General features: G+C 40.7%; 1 protein-coding gene across 1 annotated transcript in view; it reads left to right on the plus strand.

Moving 5' to 3' along the window:
• Nucleotides 1-22656, plus strand: part of clocka (clock circadian regulator a) — a 30063-nt gene that overhangs the window by 3709 nt on the left and 3698 nt on the right. The window contains exons 2-19 of the mRNA XM_071895540.2: nucleotides 3054-3131; nucleotides 12726-12796; nucleotides 13379-13601; nucleotides 13729-13820; nucleotides 17197-17256; nucleotides 17852-18000; nucleotides 18131-18222; nucleotides 18327-18416; nucleotides 18628-18748; nucleotides 18931-19044; nucleotides 19142-19260; nucleotides 19436-19518; nucleotides 19953-20059; nucleotides 20179-20326; nucleotides 20521-20596; nucleotides 21366-21510; nucleotides 21657-21757; nucleotides 21909-22127. Coding sequence (XP_071751641.1) covers nucleotides 13801-13820; nucleotides 17197-17256; nucleotides 17852-18000; nucleotides 18131-18222; nucleotides 18327-18416; nucleotides 18628-18748; nucleotides 18931-19044; nucleotides 19142-19260; nucleotides 19436-19518; nucleotides 19953-20059; nucleotides 20179-20326; nucleotides 20521-20596; nucleotides 21366-21510; nucleotides 21657-21757; nucleotides 21909-22127 — 1644 coding nt within the window. The 5' untranslated portion in view covers nucleotides 3054-3131; nucleotides 12726-12796; nucleotides 13379-13601; nucleotides 13729-13800. The remainder of the gene's footprint in view (nucleotides 1-3053; nucleotides 3132-12725; nucleotides 12797-13378; nucleotides 13602-13728; nucleotides 13821-17196; nucleotides 17257-17851; nucleotides 18001-18130; nucleotides 18223-18326; nucleotides 18417-18627; nucleotides 18749-18930; nucleotides 19045-19141; nucleotides 19261-19435; nucleotides 19519-19952; nucleotides 20060-20178; nucleotides 20327-20520; nucleotides 20597-21365; nucleotides 21511-21656; nucleotides 21758-21908; nucleotides 22128-22656) is intronic.

Consider the following 22656-nt stretch of genomic DNA (forward strand, 5'->3'; position numbering starts at 1 on the left):
TACTCCTCCTGTGGGATAAAAACTTGGAAAATCAATAAAAATATTTACAAAAAAAAAGGGCAAACACACATTGTCCCACAGTCAGTGTCCTTATCATTATCAATGAAACCTGTTGATGATGTTACTGATTAGTCTTAAGGTCTGATAAGGCTGATTTTCAGCTTTTGTAAAGACCTGTTCCTGAGCAGGGCAGTCTGGAAATTGCAGTAGTCAATATTACAGTTTCAATCTTTGATTACTTGTGCAGCCTTTGTATGGAATACATGGTTGACTCTCTGACTCTGTAATCATCGAGGCCCTCAGCCAGTGCAGCGGCTCTAAATCTGAACCATCTCAAGTGTCTCAAGGATCACTTTGGTGGTGTTATTTCTTTTGGGTAATGTAATGTTCCTGTTGAGTTCATGGAGAAAATTAGCATACTAAAATAACCAAAGTGGTACAAAATTCCAGTACTACCACAGTAGTTGAACATTTGGCAATGTGTGGTGACAGAGCTGCTGTTGACGTAGCTGTTGATTCACAAACAGAAGGCTTTCACTCATCACAAGCCTTGTTATTGTGTTATCTGGCAGGTATAACTAAATTCATTAGGTCAGCCATTTGCTACCATCTGTTGTATCTGCTATTACAAGGTTAAGTTGACTGCGTTTTTACTCTTTGAATCCGTATCTAAGAGATGACCCTGACTATGTAAGAGTAATAAACTTCAAATCTTTTGGAGTTGAGTTTCTGTTACTAACTCCTTTTTATAGATGAAGGTATATTAGAGGGATTGCTATGGCTTTTAGCTCCTGCGGCAGCTTAGGAGACTTCAGTGATGGGTAACTCACTTGAAACAGTTATTGTATGCAGGGACTTTTATTCACTTAAAAAGCTGACAGTTTTACCTTTGCCTCTATCTTGTGATGTGAAATACAAACTTGAGTGCACTGTACAACAGGCTATCTTTATTTCACTGTGACAATACTAGATTTTGCAGGTGTTAGGTTCGCTACATTTATTTATTTATTTATTCTTCAGATTATTGCCTACATACTCTGGATTTAGGAGATGTAATGTGGCTGAGTTCTGACATTCAGCATCACTTAGCCTTTTTATATTCTGACTTAAAGGATATGGCTGGTGTTTTTAAATACATTTCTTATCGTCAACAAATCCTATGAAAATAACAAAATCAACAATGCGTTTGCTCTACTCCCATTACTTTCCGACTTCCCACATACCCTTTTTAGCCTTCAAACCGGAAGTCATTGGCTCCAATTGTAAGCTAAAAACCTTTAAATACAGCTCACAAAGACATAGTTTCAATTTTAAAAATCGCTAACTACGGTCAGCTTATTAAGTTGTTTGAGGAAAAAGTAGGCTGGCCCGGTGCATCACAATGATGAAATATGCTGTCCAGAGCAACGGCATGGCTCTTTGATGTTTTTTAATACAATGTAGTTGTATGGCTGGGACATGGCTGTGTTGGGCATCGGCTACATGGACGAGACTTGTTAGCAAAACAAATTCATTGCCGATTTTGTTATTTTCATAGGATTTGTTGACGGTAAGAAATGCATTAAAAAACACCAGCCTTATCCTTTAACCTGTAGAGCCTTCTTAGTCAGGCCTCCAGACCAGCTTTTTCCACTCATGTCACTGGTGCCGCCACCATTTTTAGTTGGTGACAACAGCAGATAACTTGGTGGCCGAAATTTTTGGTCCGCAAACTGCTTCACACACAGTAACTAATGTTGTCTATTGAAATATATTGCCAGTTGAAATTAACGCTGTAGTGCCCTAGAATGTGTCATTGTGCTGTATCAGCTGGATAAAGAGAGGATGTGCTACAACAGGTAAGGAAGTAGGCTATATCAGGCAGGCAAAACTGTCCTGTTTGACAACACTGACCTCTGAAATGAAGCTCTGTTATTGTAGTGCATTAATTTTATAAATTGACAGGTAGCCTAGGTCATTCACAGGCACTTAATTTTACAGAAATACTAAAACAAAATGATAGGCTACCTGACATAGATAAGATACCTACAAAGGTGTCTCACTTGTGCTGCCTTCAAGTCTTTATCGTAAGCTCCTACTTCCAAGCTCCTTATATTGTGATCAAGAAAAATTGGCTCAGTTCTATTGCGTCCTCCTTAATAAAGTGTTAGGTCTTTATGATGCATTTAACCACACCCACTTAAAATGACACCAGAAAATTGATACTGGAAATCGAAAGTGACGTTCATAGAGGTATAGGGAAAGAATGGGGATTGGTCTCTTTCAAATAAGTGATAAAGTATTATGAGGCTAATATATTATGAAAAGTAGCCTATATTATGCCATATTATGACACTGCTTGGGCCACAATATGATAATGTCCTTGATCAGGACGTGGGCAATAAAGTATCTTAAAGTTCAGCTACACACACACACACACACACACACACACACACATTCACCACCACTTCTCATACTGAAGACACAGAGTAGCAGGCACTCAGGTTTACTTTCATGTGCTTCCAGGAGCAGATGCTTATGTTTGCATTGCCTGGAACTAGACCCCCTTTCCAGCTGATGGCCAGGGTCTTGGCTGTCAATGAGCTTCCAAGAGGCGTGTGTGTGTGTGTGTGTGTGTGTGTGTGTGTATATGTGTTCAGAACTGTTCTCTTATTGCTGCGGTGCTGTGGGAGGCTCACGATGACCCAGATGTTTTAGTTCTGATTCATTTCTAATCTGAACTTCTGGGACCAGCAGGTCGGTGGATCCAAAACAACTTTTGAGAATAACATAGGGCACCGCCTAATTCTTTGAAAACACTTTTAAACCTCACCCCCAAGTCATACCAAACACCATCAGACACTGTTTTGTCAGCAACACAGTTGCTTGGAATGGAAAGCAGTGATGACTGGAAATTGAATATTCTCATAAGTGATAACTGACCCATCTGGTTCAGATATTCAGAAAAGAAATGCCCAGCAGCGTTATATAGGTGATTCAGTTTGCAGTTGAAGTTACATAGCTCCATACGACCCGTTTTGAATGTTTCTCATTTTTTGCTCTCTGTTCAACAGGTGGGGAATTCAAACAAAATTTGATATCAGTCATCAGATGAAGTGGTTACCTTATTGACCATCACTCAAAGACAAAAGGTAAGAGAACTTGATGGTCTGAAAATGAAATTTTTGCTCTTTGATGATGGTGGTTTTAAGATAGTAAAGATTAGGATTAGGAGAGAACATTATGGGCTAATTAAGGAATTTGCATCCTAATTCATGAGGAGCCGTTATAGGCTGAATTTATCCATGCATTCAATGATTTTCTATTTTTCAGTTACAATGTACCCTAATTTCTTCTGAACAGAATTAATTTGGAATTGAAATGGTGTTGACTGAGTCACCAGAACATTTCAAATTAAATGCTCATTATAAGATGCTAGATTGGTTCAATATTATTTCGCTGCAACACTCTTAAGTAGCCTGTAATACCAATATTGGTGTACTAGTGTTGTGGGTGTGTGTGCCAAGTTCAGTCCTCCAAAGTTGTGTATATTTAAAAAAAAAAAAAAAAAAAAAAAGGATTCTTGAGTTTTTCTTGCCTAAATGTATCTTTTTGTACCCAGTACCTAAACCTAACCTGAACTACTCCTTTCCCTAATCTTGACTTTACCCTAGCTAGGTATTTAACATGCCTAACATTAACCTGACCCTGTCTAATCTTACTTGCTTGCTTAACCCAAACATAAGCCCAATTTAACCTAAGTAGTAGTTTAAACCAAGCCTTGCAGATAATGATACTAACTGGTTTATGTTAGTATTTTCACCCACAATATGACATTTTTAAGTTTTTATTTTGGGGGAATTGCTGCCTTATTGGATAGTTTACACTAGAGAGAGAGACGGGGGGTCGCATGTAACAAAGGTCCCAGGCCAGATTCAAACTCAGGACACTGCAGGTACATTAGCCACCTGAGCCACCAGGTCGCCCCCACAATGTGACATTTTGATTACATGATGCCTGACCTCACGACTCAATAGACAGCCAGATCCACAAAAGTGACACAGAAATTCGGCCCTTATCTCTGCTGGGTTTCATTCGTCATTTGAATAGTGTTTGGTACAACTACTCAATTTCACACAGGCTGACACTGAGACATACATGAAGACTGGAAGCATGGATTATACTAAAAAAGTAGGTTTCAGCCATCTAAAGACCTTTTTTTTTAATGGAATTTTAAAAAAAGAATTTTGTCTTTGAACATGCCAACATTTTCAATTAATTTTAGCAGAGATTGAGTAATGTTGTTTGCCCATCATTTTATGTATTTTTATTTTGGAACCATTGAGTAAATATTTCCTTTACAGGAGAGACCTGGTTAAGATGACAGCAGCACAGTAAATCACAGACAGAAAAACAAAAACATTTCACAGAAAGCAATAAATAATAAGAGATGGAGACAAATAATCTCTTTTGGTGGCCAAAATCCACGCCTTTTTATGAGCAACCTGAATAACCAGTTCCAATACATAACCAGTAACCAATTTGTTGGAGCATAGATGCTGGCTATAGGAATGATAAATTCACATAAGACCAAATGCAAGGAATTGGCTTCATGTTTTTTGTTTTTTCCTATGTAGCCTATAGGCCTATGTGTAGGCTACAAGCATCTTTTGAAGAAGAATACCACTGAAATTAAGCATTCAGACATGTTACCTTTATGCCCCAGAATGATCCATGTCAGTTTGTATCACTGAATGTAGACCTCTGTTTCTTAAATCCACAAATAAGTGTCTGACCTGCTCCATAACATTATTGGTAATTGCAATTATTGGATCTTAGATTCATTCTTTGAGAAGTCTGAGCAATAAATAATGTTTTACAGTTTTTTACGATCGCTAGCAAGCGTTTTTCAATACTTATAATACTTTTTCTAAACTCTTCACACACCAACTCACCTACAACACACAGTTGGCAAAACAGTTAATTTTATGCTCAAAATCACATATTGTAAACTAAACACCAACACTAATTTTCAAAATGCAAGAATACTTTGTCAAAATACACTAACTCTACCAAAACACTGCAAACATGTCTCAAAATCAAATAATTCTTTCAAAACACTAGCACATGTTTTCTTCCAACAGGAACATTTAGTCAATCACAGCACAATGACATACAAAATACTAATAGCAGATGGTATTACAGAAAATGCATTACTTTACATGTGTCAGTTCTACCCTTATACAATAGACAGTATATTGATAATCAATTGTTTTTCGCACTGCAGTTACTTTTGAAGTCACTCTACATTTTTCTTTTGTTGAGTGTAGTAAATGTTTTGCAAACATTCTATATCAGAAGTGAATGACTCATCTTTACTTTATAGAATGTACAGTATATGAAAAAGGAATAAGTTACAGAATTGCTGCAGTAAAGGCTTTATTTGCAATAGGAAATTACTGCAAGAGATCAACAAAAATCTGCAGTATAGCTGCTGGTTACAGTGGTGTAAAAATAAAATATACAAACAGAAAAAGGCACAGAAGAAAAAAAAAGAAAAATACACAGTCCTTTTCTAATCTACCCGGTCTTCTGCATTTGGCCACATGTTCTCGTCCACATCACTCCTTATATTTTCTCTGGCTATGCACCTTGGGAAGTATCTTTTGGCGTGCCTTATCCACCCCTGGCAGTGTTCAGCTGTGATTGGTCTATTTGCATAACTTCAATCAGCTGTTTCTCACTAGCAATAAAAAAAAAATATAGGACATATATTTGTGTTTCAATGTACAATGTGAACTGCTGTTCACTTCAACTTTAGCCTATAAGTTAGGTTTAGAACATGAGGTTATCTGTTCTGACATACAGTGTGAAAGCATTTGTAAATTTGGCAGTAAAAATCCATAGTTTTGGTCTTGGTTGAGCTTGTGTGTAAAAGAAATTCAAGAGTTTTTAAAATGTGTTCAGTGAATGCATTTTGTGTCAAAGGAACAAGAAATGTGTTAATGGTATGGCCCGCAACAGACCGATGTTGTGCTAACTGTGTTAAGAGTTATGAAAATGTGACTACAGAACTGATAAAAGGTTGCTAGCAATCGTAAAAAACTGTAATATAAGATGGTGCAGTTACAGACTATGAAATTGGAAATGCTTTGTTTATCTGAGATTAACTGTGTGCCTTTGGACTGGACAAACTAGGCTGGGTGTGCCTTGAAACATTCATGTGTGACGTAGAACATAATGTGGCACAAAGTCTTCTGAGGATGGACAAGGCCATACGCTCGCATGGCATATGGACAAAGTCATCATTGATGACAAGTCATCAATGATGCTTGGGCGTCTGTAGCTACAAGTTACTCGAAGCACTTCTAGAACATACACAGACAGTAAAAAATGTTGATTCTTGATTGAGTGGTTGGCTGGTTAGCATACATAGCAATGGCTGGTTGCTGTGTTTGCGAGCTAGAATGTTGGTAACCACACTTTGACCAAAGCGTTACAGGGCTATGGACTGTGGCCATTCTGGGTCGCTTCTCTTGTGCTGGCAATCTCCTTTCTGAACTCCAGTGACCCACTTGGCTCCAGTTTGAGGCCCCTGGCTGAGTTCCTGTTCCTCTGGGATAGGAGACCAGCAGCAGCACAGGGGCCTCTGCCAGCCACTGCTGCTGCCTGCCAGTGGAAACCACTGCTGCTTGGCTCTCAAACATTCCTGTCTGTGGGCTGTGGAGTGAAAATGCAAAACAAAGACTCCTTTTGTGCTGCCGTGCCTGTGGATGCGTGTGCATTGGGTGGAAACACAGCTGGCTGTCCAGAGTTGAGGGTTTGGTTGGTTCGACTGGGGCAGTATGGTGGGCAGTGTGGAGGGGCACATGCTATGGATTTGTTTCCTTACAGGCCAAAATGACCATGAGGTTATTAAAACAGTCATCAGTTGCCTCTTCCACCGCTGTCGAAGCCATTCCAATCAGGATGCAACTATGCCACATTGAACATGTTTACATACATACTCATAATTTGATGTTAGCTCGATGAAGGCAATACTCTGACTATTGAAATTGTCATATAAACGCCTTTATCTGATTATCTTATCTGGGGTAAGGTCATAATCGGAGTAAGCATTACCTGGTTAAGACACCTAGATTTCTGCTCTTCTTCAATCTTTCGATTTATTAGGGCATGTAAACTCCTTAGTCAGATTTCTTTTGGCTTTTTCAAGCTGTGCATGTCGGTCACCAGACGCAGTAACCTGGATGTTGTATTTACAAAATAAACAAACATGGCAGCAAGCGGTAGACTGATTATTAAATGAGTCCATGTGTAAAACCGGTTTATTAGAGAAATTGCATTGCTTCAAACCATGTAAACGTTGTAATCAAAATATTGCCTTAAATTTGCTAGATTACTACTGGTAGTACTGGTGTGCATGTAGACGCACTCATTGAGGAATCACACCCTCAGTTACTATGTGAATGTCATCAAGAGGTGTAGTCGATGCTGCCTCAGGCAGGATGAGTGACTGAGTAATGTATCTGTTATGACTTATGAATTTTTGTTGATTTGTGTTCCCTCCCTGGCAGTGAGTCTGATGCTCGCTGATTGACTGCATTACATTATCCAAGATATTTCCCAGCTCTTAGAGAAGAGTGCACCCCTCCTTATTTGCTCCTAACCTCTGAGTTTCATGTCTGGTCCGTTGCTGGCTTAAAATGATGTCTGCTAGAACCGGTGGGTTACTATGGTAATGGTAGAGTCATTTGTAAAAGCAGTTGTCTGTAGTGTGACACCTAGGATCTTTGAGCTCCTCACTAATAGATGGCTCACAAATCCCCCTGCTCTCAGGTGTCAGGACGTGACGTGGATGATGAAGAAAACACAAGGGTTGCTATGACACCAAAGTTTTACCTAATGATATGATACCAGACAGTATTACAATACCACCTAATATTGCAAAGCAACTTCAAAAATAATGTACAGAAATATACTTTTGAATTACAAGTCTGTTGTGGGAGCATCCTTAGCATAGAAGTAGGCATTTAGCACAAAATTGCATTCAAACAAGCTTTTTCATTTGTCTCGTAATTTATTTATTTTTTAAAATTTTGAAAATAGCATGTATGGTTAGCATTAATGGATGAAGAGGGATGCATCCTGATATTTAGAGTTTAAAGACCTACGACAAGACAAACTCTTAACACAGCTTGCCTGTTTGTGCTATTACTCTGCCTCTATCTAGGACTGCTCTAACCATTGCATATCAACAAGTAGTTTCTGCACTCTTTGATGTGGTATTCTAATACGCTATCATAATACCAGGGTAGAATATCAAAGCAAAAAAGATGTATTCAGATATCCCTAGTGGATACTGCTAACTGGTCTTTGGTTTAAATTAGGCTATTCACAGCGGCTAGTTTTAATATATTGCCCGTCATCATAATTTCAGAGCTTGCTGATTCCTCAGAGCAAGCTGTTTAGCTCTGCTGTGTTGTGTCCTTGCATTTCCTTTTAGATCTCTTTGTCCTGCTCTGTTTGCCCTGTCCTCAACTTGAATAGGGAAAGCACTCTTCATGATTGAGAGAATCTGCTTTATAATAGAATAAGGAAGGGAGGGACTGCTTGTGATGGGATCCTTCTACCCCTCCTATACTCTTTTTCCCTTTTGCTGAAATGATATGGACTGATGGCCACTGCATGAAGGAAAAGCACAATCAATAATGTTTACATGACATATTTCTGATTGTTGTGCTGCACAGGTCTAAAAAGGGTTTACCTGTAACAATGTTTTACATTCACATAAGGGGAAGCATAAGGATATGACAAAGGGAGTCACTCCCTAGTCTAAATAATTCTCAGTCTATGATGGAAGGAGTATCAGCTGTGGAGGAATTCAGCGAGGCTATTTTTACTCTGCACGGTAAGGGTGGTTGCTATGGTGTTGCCCGTTGGCACTGTTGCTGTGCTGGCGTCTCAGTGCATGTGGTGGGGTGCGTCACGAGCGGCGCCGTGGATCCACTTCAGAGTGAGTCATATCCTCAGAGCTCTGCTGCCCTACATCTGAGTGTGCGCACGCGCACACACACATTCACACACATACACAAACAGATGCACACATACATCACATCAGCAATGCTATGTGAGAGAAAGAGAGAAATGGTGATAAAGTGTTCATCTGGGTGCTTTCATTTGGTGAGCTGGAGCATTTCAGGGTGAAAAATACTGTGAGAGCTTCCGCGTGTGGGAGTTGTGTTTACGTCCCTGCCCCTTCGGCTCAGGGAACACCAGGAGGCATTTGCATACCGTACGATTAAGTGAGGAAACATTGTGATATGCAAGCAGTTTGATTGGCTGCTCACAGCTTTTGTTAGGAAACTTGTTCTGCAAAATGTTTGGCTTTTCGAGGGTTTACGTTGACATGGAATGCAGTGTTATTGGTAAGAGCAGGAAGGTGCTGCCTGTGGAGCTGTGATTAAGTTAGATTGGAGGAGGAGGAAAGTAGGTCATTGGGTCAGCAGGTCAGTGAAGCACCGATGACATCACAGTTATACAACCCCTGCTCTCCCAGTTACACAACCTCCGCCTTCCACTGCAGCTACTGCATGCTACTGCTGCAACCTCTGCTGCTACAGGAGGCTCCGTGGCTAACATTTTCCTTCCCTGGCTTACTTTGCTGTCTTATTTTATCACTGATGTCTTTATTGAATTCTCCAGTGTTTCTTTTTGCCTATTTTTTCATTCTTGATCAACACTCCAGTTAGCCTCACTATTTTCAAGATGATGTAGAGCAGAAATGCTAATGCTATCTGCCACTGTTTTTCAATAGGTTTGGGGTCTATAGATACAGCATTAGCCTACTGTTAGGCTAGTCAAGTTTGGTATGGGATTGCAGCAATAAGCAAAATATTGACTACAGCTCTTCACAACCTTTTTAGTCCTGCCACAAATTGTAGATGGCCTCTTGTGTTGACAATAAACCTTAACAGTATTAGATAAAGACCTCCATTCTTTGTGAGTTGTTTGTGTCAAATGAATCACATGCAGTGATCAGTAAAATAACCTTGCATAGCTGGAAGTCAATTGGCCATGATACAGTCTACCCCGCCTCATTCTGTCATTCAGTGTCCCCACTCCCCAGTCTATCTTTCGCCTTAGATGCTCCTTGTTTCTGTCTCCCTGAGGGCAAGGACAGTTCAGACTGTTAATTAAGAAGTAATAAAAGCTAGGGCTGAAATGTTTGTTTGAGTTACTTGAGATACTCGGATTACAAATGTTCTCCTCGTGTTTCTGTTCATTTTTTTCACATGCATGTCTAAATATGTCTGTGTACATATAGAGAGACCTGTTTTCATAGTGCCGACTTCCTTGTCTTGTTTTGATTAAAAGGACCGCACTGCAGGAAATTAATTGTGCACTGGGCATTTAAAGTTAATTTTAACCTCAACTCAAATTGGGTTTTCAGTAGTTATAGCAACAGCATAAGTGACTGGGGTTTCCCTCAAGCATCTGCTGAGTGTTGCCAAAACTTGCCTGAAGTGGTGCTTGGTAAATTAGTTGCCATACTGATGCATAAAATGTGTCCAGTTCTAATTCTGAAAGTCTGTCTATTTTTATTTATTTTCATTATTTTTAAAAGGTTGTGACACTTATGTGAGAAAATATGGCAATTTTGGAATGGTAATCAAGGTGCTATTAAAAAGGAGCAAAACTCCAAGAAATCAAGAACCTTATGGCTCTATTTTCGTGATGGTGGATTGCGGAGCTTTGTGCCCGCGAAGTGGCATCTTTAATTGGGAGACTCTAGTTCGATTCCCGGCAGGGACGCTTTCACAAAATTCAACGTTGTGGGGCTGTTAGACTCTTAGTCTTGTTCTTCGGCAGACACAGGTTTCTTTTTCGCCTGTGGCTGTTTGGTATTTTGGTAACTGGTCGTGAACTTGACTGCACCTAAGTGGGATGAGAGGTGCAGTAGGCACAGTGCAATTTTGGTGTCAAGGATTACGGGGATTTGGCTCATGTTGCCCGCCTGTGCAGACAACCCCAAAAGCACACAGTGCAAAGCCCAGGTGTTTTCTATGCTATTTTCGTGGCATTACGAAGCGATGCGTGCATGAACAGATCCTATTCAAAAGCATACCAACCCTTTTTGTGGATGATATGTTGGCCAATTGGACTTAGATATAAATCCGTCAAACAGGAAAAAAAGAGACCGGACGGAAGAAACAAGACCATTTTTCATTCTAATTATATACATGGGGCTGTGGTGTGAATGATTGTTGCCCAACATAGAACAGTATGCGCCATGGGACCCTGAGAACAATATTGAAGGGAATTTCTCACCAACACAAATAGGCCATTATGATGAGAAAATCTCCTCTATTGGTCTTAAAAATAATTTGTTTATACAGTAAGTGGGCCAGATGTTTAGGCAAGAAAGCCAGTGGGTCTTCTTGTTTTTAATTAACAATAATAATAATAGTTGGTCTACTGTAAGCCTACTCAGAGCGTAAGGAGAATAGTGTGGAATCGGTGCATGATGCCTCCAGACTACGATCCCATATTATCACTTGGATGTTTTGGCAAACAAGGCAACTGGCCTTTTAAATATTAGATAATATGCACTTTACAATTTCTCACTTGATACGCCAACTGTTGTGGCTTCGTACTCTATTGAACTAACAATTGTAGCCACTATCCTAGCAAAAAGGGGGCGGGGGGGGGGGGGGGTTTATTTGTTTCTGACTCATCTTGCTTCCAAACACTTGACCATGCACTTCCAAGCTTACCTTGCAAAGCAAAATATTTTCCATCCCAATATGGAGCAATAAAAAATAAACATTGCTCAACAAAAAGCAAGCAGAAAACGGGTCAAAAGACTTTACCGCTTCCCCCGTTTCACTAGGTCCACACCTGTGCCCACTGCATACATATGTCATATCCTGTCTCCTGCAGACACAATGCATATGACAGGGCAGCAGGGGGAAGACTAATGATAGAAAATGGTAAGCATAGCAGGTATCATCACTTATACATACATTTCCAAATAATAATTCTATTAGAAATACTAATTCTGTTAACAACAAAAAATTGCTCTAACACCAACCTCCATCCCCCTGAAACCTTCCACACTTTCAGCAGGGATTGTTGGCGGCTGCATCCTCTGTAGATTGCAGGGATTGGCTGGTGAATGGCACCCCTCCTGTGGCCAAACTGTCATTGTGCTTCACTGCCAACTTCTGTTTGGCTCTTCACCTAATATCACTGAACCATTTCCTACATTGGGCAACAGTTGTCCTAGGACCAGAGCAACACGTTAACCAAATGTGTTATCTCCTCCCAAGCTAATTTAATGGCATCTGCCCTTGGCGGCGTATTTTGAGGTGATGTATATTTGCTTGTGCCGATTCTGCACCTACTTTCCCCCCGCTGATACAATAGGCACTACACTCCTGTTAGGTCTCAGCAAAATCAGGCTCTCTTGATATCGCATATACAGCATTGGTCCACAGCCAAGGAAACAGACCAAATAGAGTAACTTTGACAAAAATAAACCCAGGTGGGATGTTCACTGTGATGGATTACCTATATCAGTATGTATGCAATGCTTTGGAAAATGGTTGATAGTAATACAAAGTATATGTAAATTGCAGTAAATGGGCTAAAACATGCAAAAACACCAGTATGGTCCACAGGTAACGAGCAAATGGCCTGAAACTGACTAATATCTACATTTATGTCTTTGTGTTCTGCATTAGGTTCAAAAGGAAAAGAAGACTGTTCTCCAGCACTTCAATGACATTGTGGCTTCACAATGACTATGTAACTGGTAAGTGCTATTTCCCTGCCTGGATCCAGCCTTGTAAATAACTGTGTAGCCAATTCCATTTCAACTCCACTTCTTCAAATTGTAAGGCTATCCACGGTCTGGGATTGGCCGGGCAATTGCGGTACAATGGGTTTTCCCCTTCAGATGCCTTAACTCAACATGAATCCATTGCACATACTCGTCTCATTTCTGCCTTGGTAGTTTTTTGCCATTTCAAATTTTATTCAAGACAACTTTTTTGCTGTTTCTCCCACAAAGTTGATCTAATCTCAACTTTTGCACACAGCTTTTACACAGACCTTTGAAATCCCAAATTGTAACACGTAACCGTTTCGCCAACACACACAAATGAAGTTGACAGCGAAGGTGTGCAAACCTTAATATTCAATGCTAGAGCACATACTGTACATATTTGTGAAGGGGTTCCAAAGTGTGTGCTCTGTAATGTTGCTGTGCGGACAAATTGGCAATTTTGCAAATTGCAATATCTCGGGAATCTGTGTGTGTTTGGCCCATTGCCTTGGAACCCGCTCATGGCTGCTTGCAGCAATATTTCACCATGTTTTTTTTAACCTCTCGTAGACTCAGATGTTGCTGCCATGTGCCACATCCACATCCGAAGCAGAAGAAAAACTCAACTCAGTGAAGACCTTTTGGCAACTTTCTACCCTCTGACCCAGGACACTTTCAGTGACTTGCCTCCGAGGCTCACAGATTTCTGCCGTCACCACAGTGTCTTCACTCAGACTCTACCTTCATCCCACACAACGTTCCTCATCCTCTCAAAGGACTGGCTGTACTCTAGGTAAGGCCAGATTGTGTTCTGACAGTCTAGACTGGGTTGTCTGTCTCATTTGCCAATGTCCACTGTTTTGAATTACCAGTAGTGATGAAGCTGTTGCAAGTTGTGTCATTTTGTCTTTTTCTCAAAGGTTCATTCACAAATGTCTACCTCACGATTAAAAGGCCCCTCTCGACCACTGCGACCCTGAACAGGATACAAAATGACCTCTAGCATTGACCGGTGAGTCAAACTTTTTGGCTTAGCTGTCCTTCACATATGGAAGCCCAAGGGATTCTTTTGGGGGATCCAATTCCTAAGTTCTTTTTTATCTCCTGTTCATCTCAATATAAAGACAGATTAGAAAAAAAGCTTTACCAGGATACCTTTTATAAGTTCTGCCAATTATTTTTTCTCCTTTGCTATTTCAATATATCTTTCGAAGAGATGAAAAAAAAAATCCAGGATCCTTCTTCTTAACTTCTAATGTGCTTGCTGTAGGCAAGTCTGAACCAGAGTTCACTAGGTTGTTACACTATATTGGTCCAGTTTGTTTCACATTGCCTAATATCAAGCGGACCTATTGGACAGATATTTTGGCAGGAGTACAAAGAAAGTCAAACTGGAATGGCACTCAGCGTTTTTGGATCTCCCAAAAGAATTCTGAAAAATTCTTCACTACAAATTGTTTAGGTTCACAGTACATTCAAGTGCATCGTTGTGGATCTTAAAGTCCCTGGCTGTGAATGCATGTGTTTTATATACATATAGTATATATATTTATAGTAGCTCTTACTAGGCATGGTAACAAGGTAACTTATGTTGTTATAGCCATAATACCTGTCAGGGTTTACTCTTTACAGTAATTAAATTTATGGGTACAACACACAGCTAAGTACCAAGCATTGGCTTTTATACTATGGTTATGAATGCGTTTATATCATCTGAAGAGTGTTCTCCAAAGTTGTGTACATACACAAGGATTAAAAGCAGGAGAAAATGATTTCTACCATTTCTACCATAAGAATTGTTATTATGACCAACAGAGCAATGCTATCCCTGCTTCATGGAAATCATCAGCATGGTTCGAACATGTTCTTGACCAATCAGATTGCTTGGCTCAAACTTCCCTCTCATGATGAGCCTTATCATGATGCTTATGTTGGCTCACCTATGTAGTGGGAGTCAGTGGTTAGTGATGTCCGATTTTTATAGTCGGGGTACTTGAGTGACAGTTGGAGTGTTTTTGTTTCTCCAACCAGCTGGAATCTCCCACCCTAATCCCTGGATTAGCAAGCAGCAGAGACCACCTCCATTTTGAGTCTGAGGTGCTCTGCTCCTCACTGTGTGTGCCTGCTCATGTGACTGAGAGGCCCAGGAGCTTGAGGCTGGGGAGGCCCCCCGCTGTTGGCGCCCCCCGATTCCCCCTCTGCTGTCATTAGAGCTGCACTAAAACAGTGGCCAGAAAAGAAAGGAACATGACCTCATGTAAAGGGAGTTCTCTTGGCGTAGTGGAATGGAAGGGGTTGGTAGCAGGCCTCAAAATACCCCGCCCAGTTTATGGGTGTTGTTTACATCCAAGAGTGAAGTTAAAGCATGAACTCCTCTGACCATTGTCTGTCTCAGAGAAAAAACACAGTCAGCCACACCCACATCGAGACTTTGAGTGCCATGTGACTCCATCCACTTAGATCATCTGACAGCAATTTGCTGGTCATTCCTAGAACCCGGATGAAAAGTGGGGAATCTGCTTTTAGTTCCTATGGCCCCAAACTCTGGAATTCTCTCCCAAAAAACCTTAGAGCCATCAACACTGTCAGCAGTTTTAAAAAGAAACTTAAAACACATCTATTTACTATTGCTTTTAACTAGGGTGACTGCATTAAAGAGAGTCCCTGGTTTTGTGTTTCTACATTTTCTATGTACTCTTTCTTTTCTATGTTCTCTTTCTTTTTTTTTTAAGGCAGAGGTTAGAGCTGTCCGTTGGTTCACAACGTTTGTTTAGATACAGTATACAAAGCTCAAGTGAGCTCAAGAGTCCCATTGATCATGTGGCTGTTTCATGGTCATGTAGACAAAAGGAAGCCTTGCGTATGGAAAATGAAAACTGAATGGTTTGTGTCTCTCCATTAGTTAATGCACACTCACTTTTTTATGAGCACAAACACCATTAGTGATAATTATTAGCCAGACTAGAATACACTGTACTCCAAAACACTGTATGGGTATGGATAGAATGCTCCCACAGTATGTACTTTGATTACTGTATTTGTTTTTTGAACTGTGGTACTTCCTTTTATTTATAATGTTTTTTTTATTTATTTGTAGTGTTCACAGATTCATTGCTAAAAGTAGACTTGGTGAGCATAATTGTCGTTGATTAGAAGTAGCTCTTAGGGAGGAAAACACACAAGCACATGCAATAATAGTTATACACAGTGTTTTAAAGAAACGCATCTTCATGAGACATACAGACTAATAATGTAATAATGTGACTTTGTTGATCTCCGAAGAGAAATTCTCTTTTCACTTGCTCCCCTCCAGGGAGATCAGAGTGCTCAAGGACACTTCAGCAGGGTGGATGTTTGCTGACACGGCTTGATCCTGGGTCATCCACTTGAACGATGGTCTCTTTAACCACCACACCGCCCTGCAGCCCCTTCTCTGCTTGAAGAGAAACATGTAGATGCAATTATATGACAAAGTTCAGTTGTAGGCTGTTTGACATTGACATTGAGAGTTGTAAACATATGCTTGTTTTGTGGAGATCTATGAATGGGTGTCAGATGGGAGGAAATGATAACGAGTGGCCAAGATTTTGGTCTGACTCAGAGTGGCTCATAAGTCACTCTGCCTGACAGGAGTGATGACTAAGTGGAGCACGTCACTGCTGTGCTATTATCATACATAGCTGAAATGTGATGGCGACGTCACTACTGCTTCCCTAAGGAAACACTGAACACGCACACATCACCATATGCAGTCATATCTCAGTCCATGTGTGCTTACTCATACAGTACACACGCTCAACCAGAAGCATAGAGTCTCCCTTTGGCTACATGTGTTCATATCCATTCTGACTGCAGTATTATGTTTATTTTTTCATCAATGCAGGAGAAAATGCATACTTTGTGGGCTCTCAAAGTTTCAGTCATTATTTGATGCCCCAATCGGATATAATTGCAAGTTGACTTACTAAGCAAAGGTTCTGTGCTGAGATGGAAGACTCATCCCTGTTTTCCACAATAACAGTTGAGTCAGTGAACAAGAAGTCCAATCCAGATGAAGGCTGGCTGTCATAGTGTTGGCTGCAGCATGGGCTGTGCTTGCTTTTTTATTTTTTAAATTGATTTAACCCAAACCTTGCCCATGATCTGATGGAGAAGAATCCTGTTATAGATGCTGGTAAATGTTGTTTCTTGTCAAGACTTAGGGATGGATACATACATATCAAACCTACTGTTATTGGCATTTGACGGGACTAAATTTGCTTCTTAATGGCTTCATCGATTCTCATAAGTATATTTTAACCTGCACAATTGGCTTATCGTTCTTGAATGGTTGTTGGAGTGCTAGTATGGGAGGATCTGGTCCAACTCATGGTTTGTTTGCTCTGCAGGGATGACAGCAGTATCTTTGATGGGTTAATGGAAGAAGATGAGAAGGACAAAGCAAAACGGTGAGATCCCTGTGGCTTGTGCTTGGGTAAAAGACATTCAACCACCTGCACTTTAGCATAAAAAAAAACCCCAACAATATTTGTAATGATCAGATTCTTCATGATACCACAAATGTAGCTGTTACAGGACAATCGTTGGATATTTGTAATAGGTGGATTATTAAAGCTGCACTAGGCAAGATTTTTATGTGAAAGTACACCTGCCTAAATCAGACTAAATCACAAACTGGGGGTGCAACAGATCCTCGTAATTGAGACCCTGTTACCCAAATTCAGTTTTGTTGTCAGATATGGTCACTGGGCGAGAAAACGTCTCTGCACACAGGTAGTGATGAATTGACACTTAAGAGCAAAACATAAAACTCACCAGCCACTAAGAAGAATACATTTAGGTGTGCGGTTTGCTGACGTCACATAATTAATGATTTCTGGGTATTGAAGCCCTCAAAACAGTTACTATTTGCTGCCATTTGTGGTTGACAAATTGGTACCAAATTTCCAAGTGCAGCTTTAACCAATCACCAAACAATATTTAATCAAGGCATAGAGAATATGAGTTGTCATTCTCCGTTCTTCTCTGTGTCTAAACCCGCAGTGTGTCCCGTAACAAGTCTGAAAAGAAACGCAGAGACCAGTTCAATGTCCTTATCAAGGAGCTGGGTACCATGTTGCCGGGCAACACCCGGAAGATGGACAAGTCCACTATCTTGCAGAAGAGCATTGACTTCCTGCGCAAACACAAGGGTAAGGAAATGTGAAGACTGCCTGAAATCTGTTTGTATGACAGATTTACGGAGGAGTTGCATACTGTTCATTTGACCCATTTTTCTGTCTAAGGATCCTGGTGTGTTTTATCTCTATCCCTCTCTATCAGAAATCGCTGCTCAGTCAGAGTCAACCGAGATCAGACAAGACTGGAAACCTCCTTTTCTTAGTAATGAAGAGTTCACTCAGTTGATGTTGGAGGTGAGCTGGTGGCACACTAACACGGTGTGCAGTAGTTTTCCCGTCTCATTTCCTTTTCACATTCAAGAATACGGGTGAAGTGAAAGAGTTTTTGTTTCCATCAGGCATTAGATGGATTCTTCCTCGCAATTATGACCGATGGGAATATAATCTACGTCTCTGAGAGTGTGACGTCCCTACTAGAACACTTACCTGTGAGTATAATGTGCTCAAATTGTGAATTAATTATGATGTGTGTCAGTATAGCCTTTTCAGAATTATGAAATTGCCATGGCTTAGTTTATGTTTCTGAATACTGAATGGTCTATAACAATGCCTACATGTCAGCTGTATTACATGCAGTGTTAATGTAGCTACAACTGCTCATAGATTCAGTAGAGTTAAAAGATGATTTATGTGTTTCAGTCTGATCTTGTGGATCAGAATCTGTTGAACTTTCTGCCCATGGGAGAGCATTCAGATGTGTACAAGGCTCTGTCCTCTCATATACTGGAGGGAGAGACACTAACGCCTGAATTTCTGAAAAGTAAGTGCTGCAGCTTTTTCACTGGGGTCTTCTGTTATATCTTTATTATTTCCTTATTTCACTATTATATTTACTGACTCATCCTGAGTTTATTGGCACTTTGTTATGCGCTGAAGGCCCTGGGTGCATATTCTTAAAGTTAGGTCTTAATTTTTTTGTAACACTGTTTAATTTGTTTTCAGCAAAAAATCAGCTAGAATTTTGTTGCCACATGCTCCGAGGGACGATCGACCCAAAAGAGCCCCCTGTGTATGAATATGTTAAGTTCATTGGAAACTTCAAGTCCCTGAATAATGGTGAGTTACACTCAGCAAAGTGTCTGTGCCTTGAGTTAGGTTTTCCTGGCCCACTTGCTGTAAGGTTTAATTTGTCTTTTGTCCCCTTTCCCCCTAGTGCCTAATTGTACCCGAAATGGTTTTGAAGGAGTGATCCAGCGATCACTTCACTCTGCCTTTGAAGACAGAGTCTGTTTCATAGCAACTGTGAGGCTAGCTAAACCACAGTTTATCAAGGTAAGAATCAAAAGCTACTCCTCCACTAGCCTAGATTTTGCCTGCTTGACACACACTTCAATTTCATGCTTAAGGGTTTAAAAACAGTGAGTTCTTCATAGGATTTTAAATAACTTATCTTTGGAGATTTGTAAATTACTTACCACACCCCTCACCTCACCTCTGTCCCCCACAGGAGATGTGCACTGTAGAAGAGCCTAATGAGGAGTTCACCTCCAGACATAGTTTAGAATGGAAGTTTCTCTTCTTGGACCACAGGTACAGTTTCTGTTTGTGAATGACCCCGAAAAAGAATGCAGTCTTACTTTTTCATGTCATTGTGTGCCAATATGTTTTGGTCTGTTGTTAGTGTATAATATGTTTTGGGATTTTAAGCCTTTGCCAGTGCTAGGATTAACCATTAACTCACTAGAAGCTACTTGCAACACACCTTTTTGATAGTATTTTTCATTCAGCGCTGCCTGAGTCAGTAGAGCTCCCTGGAGGAGGGTGCTGTCAACCCTTTGGAAACAACACTAGAGCATTTAATTCTGTCCCACTACTGTGGAAACGCCATGATAATTAGTTCTTAAACAATGGCATGCAAATTAGATAAATTCACAGGACAATCTGTGCCCTTTAACACTCCTCTAGAGTTCCAAGTGATTTATGTCAACATTGTCATAACATTGTCATTATTTGTTTATGTCCAGAGCTCCACCCATCATAGGTTACCTGCCGTTTGAGGTACTGGGAACGTCAGGATATGACTACTACCATGTAGATGACCTGGAGACACTGGCCAAATGCCATGAACACTGTAAGTACAGTTCTGTCAGTCATCTATTTAAGTGAGTTGACCATTATCAGGCACTTCTTGAGTTTCCCTTCTGTCCTAAACTGAATGTCAGTCAGCTCCCTCTCTCTGTGTCTGTGTAGTAATGCAGTATGGCAAGGGAAAGTCATGCTACTACAGATTCCTCACCAAAGGGCAGCAGTGGATTTGGCTTCAGACCCACTACTACATCACCTACCACCAGTGGAACTCCAGACCAGAGTTCATTGTCTGCACGCACACTGTTGTAAGGTACGGGAAAGATTTACCCTTTGTAGACATAGAAATAAAACACATGTATCCATGGGGCAACATAAAACTTAGAAGCCTAGATATGACCTACCACAAATTTCCCAGTTTTTTTTTCACATACTTTCACTTTGATCAGGATGTCATGTGTACTTTATTTGTGTTACTGTATTGTATTTCCTATCTTTACTCTACAGTTACGCTGAGGTAAGAGCAGAGCAGCGCAGAGAGCTTGGGATTGAAGAGTCACCACCTGAAATCACAGCAGATAAGGTGAGACATTTGTCCAACGCGAGTCTATTTTTTTATTTTATTTTATTCAGGGGATGATGCCGCATCCATAGCATATCCATAACTATGCTACTTAAAGGATAAGGCCGGTGTTTTTTAATGCATTGCTTACCGTCAACAAATCCTATGAAAATAACAAAATCAACAATGCGTTTGCTCTACTCCCGTTACTTTCTGACTTCCCACATACCGTTTTTAGCCGTCAACCCGGAAGTAATTGGCTCCAATTGTAAGCTAAAAACCTTGAAATACAGCTCACAAAGACATAGTTTCAATTTTAAAAATCGCTAACTGTTACCACGAAAAGTCAGACTGTTGTAGTTATTACCAAATCAAATTCAAATGGGAACAAATTCTACATTACGCCGGGGACTATTTTCGGTGCTACGGAACTATTTTCCTGAGATCGCAAAGTGTTTACAGCCGGCTTATTAAGTTGTTTGAGGAAAAAGTCGGCTGGCCCGGTGCATCGTGATGATGAAATATGCTGCCCAGAGCAACGGCATGTGTTTTTAATCGTTTTTTTTAATACAATGGAGTGCTATGGCTGCTGGGACATGGCTTCATTGGGCACCGGCTACATGGACGAGATTTGCTGGCAAAACAAAATCATTGCTGATTTTGTTATTTTCATAGGATTTGTTGACGGTAAGCAATGCATTAAAAAACACCGGCCTTATCCTTTAAGTAAATCCAGAGCCAATGAGCTTTTCCCACACTGACTGCTGTCACTTTGTCCCCCACCTGACAGCAGTCCCAGGATTCTGGGTCAGAGTCACAACTCAACACCTCCAGCCTGAAGGAGGCTCTAGAGCGCTTCGACCGGAGCCGTACGCCCTCCGCCTCCTCTCGCAGCTCACGCAAGTCCTCACACACCGCTGTGTCTGATCCAGCCTGTAAGCATTCACAACAAACGGCTTTTCATTACCCAGCACACTGACACCTCAACATGATATCTCCATGACTGTGACAGCTATTTTATAGCCATCTATAGCGTTCCTGTTTTTTCACCTGAGCAACATATTTGTATTTCCCCCCTCAGCAACACAGACTAAGCTTCAAGGAGACAGGAGTACGCCAGGACGACAATCTGTCTCTGCCGTTGAGATGACATCACAACGAAGGTCATCAATCAGTAGTCAGGTCAGTCAGGGCGGAGAACAGAATAGAGGCTTGGTTTAAGTTAAATTCTGACTAATTGTGCAATGGGTTATGAGGGATTAGATTACTGAAACAGAGATTCAAAGAACTCTGAACTCATCCTCTCTCTGTTCTTTTTTTTTTTTTTCATCAGCAATCTATGAGCTCCCAGAATACAGCACCATCCATGGTTTCACAACAGCAACAACAACAACAACAACAACAACAACAGCAGCAGCAACAACAGCAGCAGCAACAACAACAGCAGCAACAACAGCAGCAGCAGCAACAGCAGCAGCAGCAGCAGCAGCAGCAACAACAACAGCAGCAGCAGCAGCAGCAGCAGCAACCACAGATTCAGCCCAGTGGCCAAGTAAGATATTCATATATTTCATTTTAGGGTTCGATTCAAACCTTAAGTGCCACACAGCCAGTTTGTATCAACCCTGGAGTTCCTGGCAGGGATACGCAGCCTCTGACAAGATAGGCACTTGAGATGATGAATATGTAAATCAAGGCATGTCCTTCACATTATGATATGTGGATTGCTTCTGAAACCCTGCAATATGTCTGGCACTCCCATCAGTTCCCTGATGTAAAATACAAAGTCTGCAAACTAATAAACAACAGATATATCAAATGGGATATGAATTGTTCAATCACAGAAACTTGAAGGAAATTAATGCTAGTGATTGGTCTCTGGATAACTGGAATAGTATTTAAAGCAATTTGACAACTTTCCACAAGTAAATAATCAAGGTGTGTCCTACCATTTATGTGCTCGGGTTTTCAAGGATCATCAAAGTAGACAGCACCACCAGAGCGCACAGAGGGTGCCAAGAAATCATTTAATTGTGCTGAGTTTAACAGACGGCCAGTGCATCCAGTGTTTGCTTATGGAT

The sequence above is a fragment of the Centroberyx gerrardi genome, chromosome 9 (assembly GCF_048128805.1).
Source record: "Centroberyx gerrardi isolate f3 chromosome 9, fCenGer3.hap1.cur.20231027, whole genome shotgun sequence".
NCBI classification, from domain to species: Eukaryota; Metazoa; Chordata; class Actinopteri; order Beryciformes; family Berycidae; genus Centroberyx; species Centroberyx gerrardi.